The sequence below is a fragment of the Megascapheus bottae genome, chromosome X, assembly GCF_031878675.1.
Source record: "Megascapheus bottae isolate mThoBot1 chromosome X, mThoBot2.hap1, whole genome shotgun sequence".
Taxonomy (NCBI): Eukaryota; Metazoa; Chordata; class Mammalia; order Rodentia; family Geomyidae; genus Megascapheus; species Megascapheus bottae.
The window spans coordinates 20897848-20908982 of NC_143547.1; the positions used below are offsets into that span (position 1 = coordinate 20897848).

Consider the following 11135-nt stretch of genomic DNA (forward strand, 5'->3'; position numbering starts at 1 on the left):
ACAGAGACAAAGGAAACCAGTAACAAGCAGGCAAATATATACAACTAAAAATGTAGTAAGTCATGTAAAGAAACAGAACACATTACTACACATGAAAATAAGATGAGAACCAACTCAGCTGTAGATCTGGTGGTCAGAGAAGCCTCTCTTCAGAATCAACAACAGAAAAGAAGAACTAGAATAGATATGTGCAAGCCAACCAGATTAAGAATTAAATTGTATGCTGATCACTCGGGATAGACTAAGTCATGCTTCAACAAGAGTACCAAGCTCCCATTGCTTTAAAACAATGAAAGTTTCTTAATCAGGCTATGTGGTCATGAGAGGATGGGGAATTATATTTCAAGCATCCTCAGACCACAAACCAGATGTGCATAGCAGACACTGTTTTGGATGTTGCATTCTCCATAGAGACAAGAAAATGTGTAATTTACTATGAACTGGACCTTAAAGCTTCTATGTAAAATTGCATACCACTTTTCAAATACCAGTGCAAGTCACATTACCAAGTCTTGCAAGAACTAGATGGAAGATGGTAAACATTTAGTAGAAATAGTAATGATTACAGTGTTTGTGAGTGGAGTGGAGAGAGAAGGCTTTCCCTATGGGAAAGAAGCCTGAAAAGTAGGTCATATAGTGGGGAAGAACTTGGTTATTTCATAAAGTTAAAATAGAACCGTATTGCTTAGCTATGGTGAATAGATGGAAAGTGACCTGAGGAAGTAACAGACAGAAAGGGGCTACATTAGGCAGATTTGTATAACTCATGGTGGCACATGCCTGTAATCTCAGCATTCTACTAGCTAAGTCAGAAGAACTCAGTGAACTCAGTATGAAGAATATATAGCGACCTCCTATCTCAAAAAGTAAACTCATAAACAAATATAAACAAGATATAAAAAACAGAGTTTTAAACAGAGGAACAGCATGTTATTGGAAATATTTGTAAATAAATATTATCTAATAAAATATTCTATAGAGTACTAATTAGGAGTTAAAATAACATGAGGATGCCAAAAAAAGACACATTTTAAGGTTCCTTCTATCTTGGCTCTAAAAGAAAGTATGCTGAAAAGAGTACTGATAGAAATTAGGGAGTTATAGGTTGTTGGCAACTGAAAATGAAATCAGCTAGGAGAAAATGATCTCGTTCTCAAAAGTACAACCTGGAATTCATGGCTTTAAATAACACATAGTTTGTAGAGATAACAGCTTTCAAGGTTTACCCTTGAGCTTGGATGATGCATACATGGGTAGAAAGAAATGAGGAAGTTCAAGATGAACTTGCCGAAGAAATAACACAGCGAGCTGGATGTGTTTTGCCTGAGGATGTTATAGTTACCAAGAAATTATGTCAAAAGGAAAGAATGTTTTCTGTGCTTGTATCAAATTACCACAATGTTGCTTAAGGTAAGGTGAATTTCTACATTTCTAGAGACCAAAAGTCTAAAATCAGTTATAACTGGAGAAACATACTCTATTCAGAGGCTCTAAGAAAGAATCTGATCTTTGACTTTTTTTTGTGGGTCATGTGGCTTGAAGTCAGCCTGGGCACTTTCATTGAGCCCTTCAGCTCAATGCTACCGCCCTACCCCTGGGCCTGGGTGGTGTTCCTGAGCTCTTCAGCTACCACCCTACCCTTGAGCCAAGCCCCACTTCCGGTTTTCTAGAGGTTAATAGGAGATAAGAGTCTCAGGTCCTTTTTATGCCTGGGCTGGCTTTGAACCTTGATTCTCAGATCTCAACCTCCTGAGTAGCTAGGATTACAGGTGTGAGCCACCACCCGCTTGATCTTTGACTTTCTAATTCCTGGTGATTCCTGGCATTCTTGGGTTGTGGGCACATCACCGCAGTTTCTGCTTCTATGGTCACATTGCTTTCTCCTCTGCATACCTTCTCCTTTTGTGTTTATATAAAATATTCTTCTACCTCATCTTTAACATACACTTGTGGCTACTTTTGCCCACCTGGATAATTTTTTGGGGGGCACCAGTTGTGAGCTTGAGCTCAGGGCCTGAGCACTGTCCTTGGACTTTCTCAAGGCTAGAGCTCTACCACTTGAGCCTCAACACCATTTCCGGCTTTTTTCTATGTATGTGGTGCCGAGGAATCGAACCCGGGTCTTCGTGCATGCTAGGCAGGCACTCTACCACTAGGCCAAACTCCCAGCCCCCACCTGGATAATTGGAGGTAACTTCCCCATCCCTAGATTTTAACTATTGCATCTGCAAACTGACATTTTCAAGCTCTGCGTCTGTGGCTGATCATTATTCAGCCTACAACAAAGGGAATAAATTGCATGCAAGTATTTAGAAGATGAGAAAAAGTGACAAAGGACGTGGTAGATTGTGACCATTAAGAAGGGGTGGAAGGCCAGGAGTTTGGCCTAGTGGTAGAGTGCTTGTCTAGCATGTGCAAAGACCAGGGTTCAATTCCTCGGTATTACATACATAGAAAAAGCCAGAACTTTCTGGGTGCCCTACCTTTGAGCTGAAGAGCTCAGGGACGATGGCCAGGCCCAGTGGTAGGGCAGTAACCTTGAGCTGAAGAGCTGAGGGACAGCCGAGTTCAAGTGCCAAGACCCACAAAAAAAAGAAAAAAGAAAAAGCAGGAACTGGTGACTTAAGTGGTAGAGCTGTAGCCTTGAAAGAGCCCAAGGACAGTGCTCAGGCCCTGAATTCAAGCCCCAGGAGTGGCAAAAAAAAAAAAAAGGAGTAGAGCTGGGAACCAGGGGCTCACACCTGTAATCCCAGCTACTCAGAAGGCTATGACCTGGAGGATTAAAGTGCTACTCCAGCCTGGTCAGAAAAATCCTATAAGCCTCTATTTCCAGCAACACGCTGGATTTCAGATGTGTCTCAGTGGTAGGATGCCAGCCGCCTATCTCCAAGAAAGCCAAATGAGAGTGTGAGACGCTGAGTTCAAACTCCAGTAATGGAGGAGGAGGAAGGGGCAGAGGAGGAGGGGGACAGGGAGGTGGAGGAGGAGGGGGACAGGGAGGTGGAGGAGGAGGAGCAGAAGCAGGAGGAGGAGGAGCAGGAGGAGGAGGAGCAGAAGCAGATGGAGGAGGAGGAGGAGGAGAAGAAGGAGGCAGCAGCAGCAAGTGGGGTATTGTCAAGTGAGCCATGAAATGTGACTGCCTACAAGGAGGGACTTCAACCTTGTAGAGAATTTATGCTATGTCGAAATAATCCCTCAATAATTGAGTCATTCCTCAACCCCTTTTCTGCCTCATTTGAGTGAAGTGTCTCCTTCTCAGTCTTTTGTTACAGCAGGTGACAATGACATGACCCTGGCTAGTCAAGCCAACCAAGGAAGAATTCTGATGAGAGGACTTCTGGGTCATCTTTTGTTTTTCAACTTAGAGACAGAAGAGCTGCATTGATGCAGTTTACACCTCCTCACCCCATCCCCCCACACACACTTCCTCCTTTAACTAAAGGAGGCTGAGCTGGAGTTGCTTAGTCATTTTGCTTAAGAATGATAAACCATAACAAGCATAGTGGCGCATGCCTGTAATCCTAGTTACTCAGGAGGCTGAGCATCTTAGGATCAAGGTTCAAAGCCAACCTGATGGCAAGGCAATAATATGGCAGAGCCAAAGCGAGAGACTTTTATCTCCAATTAATCACTGGAAAACTGGGAAGTGGGCTATGGCTCAAGGGTAGGGTGGCAGACTTGAGCTGAAGCGTTCAGGCACAGCACCCAGGCCCAAAGGTAGGGTGGTAGCCTTGTGTTGAAGAAATCTGGGACAAGGCCCAGGCTAGCATTCAAGCCATATAACCCACCCCCAAAAAAGAATAATAAACCACATTTTGAGTTTAGGGATGCATAAGGATGAAAGGACACTGAGTCATTAATGATGTTAGTTTGCAACTCAAGAGTTTCTTGTGTGAAATGAAAAAAAAGTGTTAAGCCTGTTATTTCAAACTAGAGGCATTTCTAGCTTATATGGATGATTTCTCTGTGAGAGCAAAGAGCAAATACTGTGTCTTTGTCATTGTGGTTTGTGTCAGTCCTGTTTCTTTTTTTTTTCTTTCTTTGGCTCTTTCTCTCTCTCTTTCATTCACTTCCTCCTTCCTTTCTTTTTCTGTTTTTCTTTCTGTTATATCTTCCTTTCTGTCTGATTAACAGAAAGATAAAGATAGGAAGAGATGAAGAAAGGAAAGGAAGGAAGGAAGGAAGGAAGGAACAAACGAAGGAAACAGAGAGGGAGAGAGGGAGAGAGAGAGAGAGAGAGAGAGAGAGAGAGAGAGAGAGACCAAAGTACAGAGATAGAAGTATGAAAAAACTAGTGACAGAAAAACATAAAAATGACTGGCAAGGACCTAGTACTAGAGTGGTTGTCTAGTATGCACAAAACTCTGGGTTCAGTTTCTCAGTACCAGATGCACAGAAAAAGCCAGAAAAGTGATATGTAGCTTAAGTGGCAGAGTGCTAGCCATAAGCAAAAAGTGTCCAAGGACAGTGGCTAGGTCCTGAGTTCCAGCCCCAGGACTGTCACAAAAATACTTTAAAAAGACCGGCAAAACTGACAGGAAGAAAAACAAACTGACAGGAAGACAGACAGACTGACAGACAGTCAAAATACAAAAAGAAAAGGAAAGAAAAAAAACTAGACAAAGGATGAAAGGTAGAAAGACAGATGGAAGGACAGACCGGACAAGAGAGGTAGAAATACAAAAGAAAAGAGAGTAAAAGGAAAACAGATACAAAGACATATAGAAAAACTGAAAAAAAAACATCTAAAGAGAAAGGCAGAGTGACTGATATATAGCTAAGAATATAACAGACTGATAGAATGACAGAAAGATAAAGACAGACATACTGAGAGGCAAATAATCTTTCTGACCGAACTTGAAATTGGATCTTTGGTAGTATGTACAAGAAGCTAAACTTATCCTTTCTGTTCTTGGGAACATGCTAATCTCATAGAGTAGGCCAGAAACTTAGTATCTATCACAAAGGTAGAATGGGCATGATATGAAATATGTGAAGTGAGTATGGAATCTTCTTTACTACAACTTAGAGCCATTCCTGTTGAAGAAGGGATTAGTGGTCAATAGCATGTCTAAAGTATTTAAATAGAAATAAGCTTATCTCTTAGAAAACTGTTTCTCAAATCCAGCACTGTATTGGAATAAATAGAGAAGCTTAAAAATACCATTGCCTCTGCCACATCCCAAACCAATGACATCAGAATCTTTGGGCATGATTACTGGGAATCGGTCATTTTTAAATCTTCCCTGATCATTCCAACATATAGATTCACATGTATAACTTGAGAAGAAATGTTCCCAAATTGTGCTTCTCAAACTCTAATCAGGTGGATATTTGGTGTAAAATGCAGTGTTTTAAAAAGCAGATTCTGATCAGGTGGGTATGGGGTAGGCCTAGAGATTCTGCATTGAACCTAGCATTTATTTAGTACATATTATCTCATATCTCATTTAGCCTTAAAAAAAAAAAAACAGAAGGCAGACACTGGTGGCTCATGCCTGCAAACTTACTATTCAAGAGACTGAAAGCAGGGGATTTCAGAGCAGTCAAGTAAAAAATCTGAGACACTCCATCTCCAAATATAATCAGCAAAAAGTCAGGCTAGAAGTATGGCTCAAGTGGTAAAATCATAACCATGTCTGACATGGTTATGGTAGCAAAGCTCATAAGTCAATTGAAATTCCTAGAAATTCTCAATGGCAAAGAAGTGTTTAAATTTTCTGAAATACTAGAAAGGTGCAAACTTCATGGATTCACTTAAGAGAAACTCCAGTGCTTCCAGGCACTGTTACTTCATGTAGTGTTATATCAAGGAAATTAGAAAGCATGGTACTTTGCATGCCTCCATGATGCACCAGTGCTCCAGGGTTATGCTATCAAAGATGTACTAAATAAATACTAATAGGAAAATCATGCTAGTGGAAGAGGTCAAAAGTAAAATACAGGACTGGGAGTCTGGCCTAGTGATAGAGTGCTTGCCTAGCATGCACAAAGATCTGGGTTCGATTCCACATAAATAGAAAAAAAAATGGAAGTGGTGCTGTGGCTCAAGTGGTAGAGCTCTAGCCTTGAGAAAGTCCAAGGACAGTGCTCAGATTCTAAGCTTAAGCCCAAGACTGGCAAAAAAAACCCAGTAGTAAAATACAATCCTATTTTTCCACTGCTCAGATCAAAGGATCATTGAAAGTGGGAGAAATTGTATTTCCATATATATATTATATATAATATTTATATCCCTGATTCCTTGATTCAAATATTCTTTCAAAATGAAAACATTTCATAAATATAGATAGCTCTGCTCCTCTATGTTTATTAAGTGATTTTTTTCTCATTCCAGGAAGCTGAAAAATGAGCTCTTAGAAGCAAAACGTAGAAGTGGAAAGACTCAACAGGAAACCAGCAGAGTCTGTGCTCACTGTCAAAGGAACCTGGGCCTAATCTTTGACCGAGGAGACCCATGTCAGGCCTGTACCCTTAGGGTGTGCAGTGAGTGTCGGGTAGTGGGACTGGATGGCAGCTGGAAGTGCACTATCTGTGCCAAAGTCGCGTGAGTTTCTCACTTTTTCCCGGAAATTTTAATTTGGATGTTTAGTATTCATGTTTTCTATTTTTATTCTGGTTGTTTGTTCTCTTCATTTTACTTTGAGACCTCATTCACTTTGATACAACAGTAGTTAAGGACTAGGACTCACAAGCTCTTCAATAAATTCCAAGGAACCTAAGCTCCAATATAAGAAGAAAATTTTGGCTTTAATTTGTGAATGCTATTTGTCACTACAAATGTATACTTTTTAACACAAAACCCTAGGGGCTCATGGTTTTTGCCATCTATGGATTTACTGGTGAGTGTGAATGGTAATCGAAGATCTACTTAACTAAGTCTTTCTTCCTGAATCTCAGATTCCCAGAAGGTTATAGTAATGAGAAACTAGCTTTCAATGTGCTAAGTGGGATTTGGAAATGGCTTATAGAAGCTACCTTACCCAAACTGATGCAACCCCTTCCTGCATTTTTGGTAGATTTTATATGCAATATATGCTTACTTGTTATTTACATGCTATATATGCTTACATGCTATATATAGTAAAATAAATATATAATACATATAGTATATGTTCTATGTATAATATGTAATATAGTAATATATACTATAGTAATATATTATATTAATATTATTAACAAACATTAATACATATTTATGTGTGTATAATAAGATAAATATATATAATAATAGCACACATACACACATATATATATTTACATATATATATAAATAAAATTTATTACCTTTCTCCTTTTATTGGAATATAAGCTTTGTGACTATGAAGGCAGGAGTTTTGTCTATATTGCTCACTGGTAGAATCCTAAAAGTGCCTAATAGAAGGTACCCAATGAATACGTATTCAATGAATAGATGGATCAATGCATTAACAAACTGAAATGATGAATGAATGTGAATGGCTCCTAATCTTATAGGTCTAAAGAAATAGATGAGTTAATTGCATTCTTGTTTCATTCATAAAAGAAATTCTGCTTCAATACAATGAAATATCTAAAGGAGAAAAGAGCATTCTTTTGAGGTTTTATAATACTTGGATTTGAAGTCAAAGCCTTGGAATTTTTTAGGAAGGTGTTCTACCACTGAAACCATGCCTCTGATCCTTTAGAGAAACAGCTTTCATTATGTGATTCCTATACTTCCATGGCAACAAAAATTTTTCTATAGTTATATACTTCTTCAACAACTGGAATAAGTATTTAATATTTAAATCCATGATCACTTTTTAAGCTGAAAATCAGGGAACATTATTTCTCTAATATTACAACTACTAATGTGTATATGTATGTGTATGTTGAAACTATCTGTTAGAATTGAAAATATCCTGTTTGTTATTCATGGAATGTTTCTGAAAAAGGAAGCATGAATGATATTTTATTGGCAGCAAACGCCCTTTGTTTGTTATGAGAGAATGTTACAGCCCCACTAGGTTGTCTCTATGTTTAATAGACCATAAAATTGAAATTCCCACCCTGACCTCTAAAGAGATGAGTCAGAAAGTGACTCATTCTCTAATCAGTTGGAAAAACAACCTTTACTGTCATTTTCCTTGGACTCGGTAGGAGAGATTTTGTTTCTGAAGCACTGAAATGATTACAGCCAAGCCTAGTGGAGGAAGGGATGCTACCTATTAAAATGAGCTGAGTCCTCCCTGACATTTTCTCCAACCTTCAGATTCTAACCAGTTGACTGCTTCTGTAGTCCAGGTTTAAGCCTAATTCAATAAAAACAAAATGAAAGAAACCTTGACACAGCTAGTTCATAGTTTGCTATTTTAATAAGATCAATAAAATTTCAGAAGATTATGTTTACTGAGATAGTTGGCATCTAACTGAAAGATAGTCATAATGATTGCTTTTCTTAATTAGCACCCAATTGAGCCCTGAAAGACTCCAAAGATAAAAGAGACATGAGAGACAAACAAAAATAAAATGCTTCTTATGTCGTATTAAGGAGCTGATCTTATATTCTAGTCACATTAAGACAGCACATCTGCTGTGTCCATGTAGCTATCTTTGACTGTTTAAAGTAGGAAGAGCCTTATTTTTTGGATGAATTTTAATGATTATTGAAATAGATAAAAGATAACTGAAATACAACCAGGTACTAGTGGTTCATTCCTGTAATCCTAGCTAATCAAAAGGTTGAGATCTGAGGATCACAGTCCAAAACCAGCCTGGGCAGGAAAGTTCATGAGAATTCTATCTCCGATTAATCACTGAAAAGCTAAAAGTGGAGCTGCAGCTCGAGTGGTAGAGTGCTAGCTAGCCTTGAGTGAAAAAGCTCATGGATAGCACACAGCCCCTGAATTCAAGCCCCAGGACTGGCATGTGCACACAGGGGGTTGCACACATACATGTTCTAACAATTCTGGGAAAATCTTATGAGTTAAGTGTTGGTAGTTCTAGGAGTATGCGGTAAAGGTGATATGGAGGCCTATTTTTTTCTGTGGCACATGGGCTTGAAGGGTGATGTGTCATACTTGAAACTCCTGACTGGTACCATGGCTTCAAGTGGTAGAATGCTAGTGTTGAGCTGAAGAGCTTAGGGACAGTGCTGAAACACTGAGTTCAAGACCCATGACTAAAGCTAAACTACTTCTAAACAAACTACTTCATCCCATATGATGATTGATGATGATGATAATGATGACGATTGATGATGGTGATGATGATGATGATAATGATGAGAGCAGTAGTAGTAGTAGTTGTAATAGTGGTAGTGTAGACCTTGGCATGCCATTATTGGGTGACTTTTAGTCACAGAACTGTGTTATTCCTCTTGATTTTGTTTTATTCTGGGTGAACTCTTCTGTATTCCAGAAGTAAACAAACTGTTCTTTACCAATAAGATACCATACTGTATATTTTTGGCTGTGTTGGCCATGTGGTCTACTGTTCTAACTGCTCAGCTTTGAGGTTGCAGCATGCAATTCGTCCACATAACAAATAACAATTGGGCAAGACTATCTTTCAATAAAATTTCACTTGTGAACATTAATTCTCATATGATCATCGTATGTCCTAAAAATATTATTTTCACATTATTAAATCACTTAAAATGGTGAATTAATAACCTGTGAATTATTCAAAATAGCAGTATGGTGACTTTGGCCTATAGATCATATGCCTACCTATGTCTCTTTGTACTTCCTTGATTCATCTTCTTACAACATACAGAAGTCTCTTCTTGTTCAATAGTAAACCCAATACATTTTTTGTTTAATCATAGTTATTTTTTACTGTCATCTTAACAAATTGCTGCAATTTAGCAACTTAAAACAATACAAAGTTATTATCTCATAATTCAATCAGTAGCTTAAAGATCAGGATTGGCTTGCCTTTTTTTTTTCTCTACTCCAGGTCACACAAGGCTGAAAGCAATGTGTAAGCTGTTTGAGTTACGAAACACTGATTTCCAGGCTCATTCTTGTAGACATGATCCAGTTCCTTTTGTATGTAGAAATGAGGTCTCCAGCCAGGCATTGGTGGCTCATGCCTGTCATCCTAGCTACTCAGGAGGCTAAGATCTGAGAATCACGGTTCAAAGACAGCCCAGGCACGAAAGTCCATGAGACTCATCTCCAATTAACCACCATAAATGTGGAAGTGGTGCTGTGGCTCAAAACGAAGAGTGCTAGCCTTGAACTGAAGAGCTCAGGAACAGACTCAGGCCCAGAGTTCAAACCCCACAATCGACAAAAAAAAATGAGGTCTCCATTTTGTTGTTGATTTTAACTTAGAGTTGCCTTTAACGTCTACAAACTTCTGTCTCTGCTCGGTGCCTCTAGATCTCCACATCTCAGTCTTATCAGTGTGTCAAGTCTGTTCTTGCATTCTAATTTACTTTTCTTCAGTGTCTAGTTTCATTTACCCTTCTTCCCTCTGTAAAGGCTCATACTATTACTTTGGGCCCATTTGAATAAGACAGGATAAACTTATTATTTTAGGGTCAGCTAATTAGTTACTTAATTCTGTGTAGAGTCTGATTGCATCAGTGTTTAGATCTGTGCTTGATTGTCACCTTTCAAGGACATCTTTAGAATTTAGATTACCACTTATCATCTGTGTTTCCAACATCAACAGTGACTTGGAAGTCTATAGATATTAGAGGTGTAGCCAAAAATAACCTAGTCAAGATTTTGGTTGAGTAGGATAAATAGTAGATATGGAAAATTCTATAACATATTTTATGTCGTTGTGGAGCATAGCCACAAATCTGTGCTTTTCAACAGGTGATCAGGTCACTTGGGAGAGAATCTGTAATGTATGTACTATGCCCTTATCTTTCTTTATATATTCTTCAAGGTTAGTATTTTTACTTTTTTCCCATTAGATGAAGTGTTTCATATGTTACTTGCTTTTGTCTATTATATTCAAAAACAAACTTTCAGTTGCTATGGGGGACAAGGTTGACATAGTTTTCTGGAGTCATTTTTATTTGAGTACCACTTGTTCATTAATTAGAATAATCAGTTGCTAAAATCTTGTAGCTATAATGCTTTGAGACTAGAAATCTTTTATTTGACTTTTTGTTGCTTTTCCTCAGACACCATTACAGACCTAGCAGAAGTCCT

The 11135-nt window shown here is 38.5% G+C and overlaps 1 protein-coding gene across 2 annotated transcripts in view; it reads left to right on the forward strand.

The window, feature by feature from the left end:
* Positions 1-11135, forward strand: part of Sytl5 (synaptotagmin like 5) — a 140563-nt gene that overhangs the window by 66298 nt on the left and 63130 nt on the right. For both annotated transcript variants that reach the window (XM_090326972.1, XM_090326973.1), the window contains exon 3: positions 6338-6547. In XM_090326972.1, the coding sequence (XP_090183098.1) occupies positions 6338-6547 (210 nt within the window). The remainder of the gene's footprint in view (positions 1-6337; positions 6548-11135) is intronic.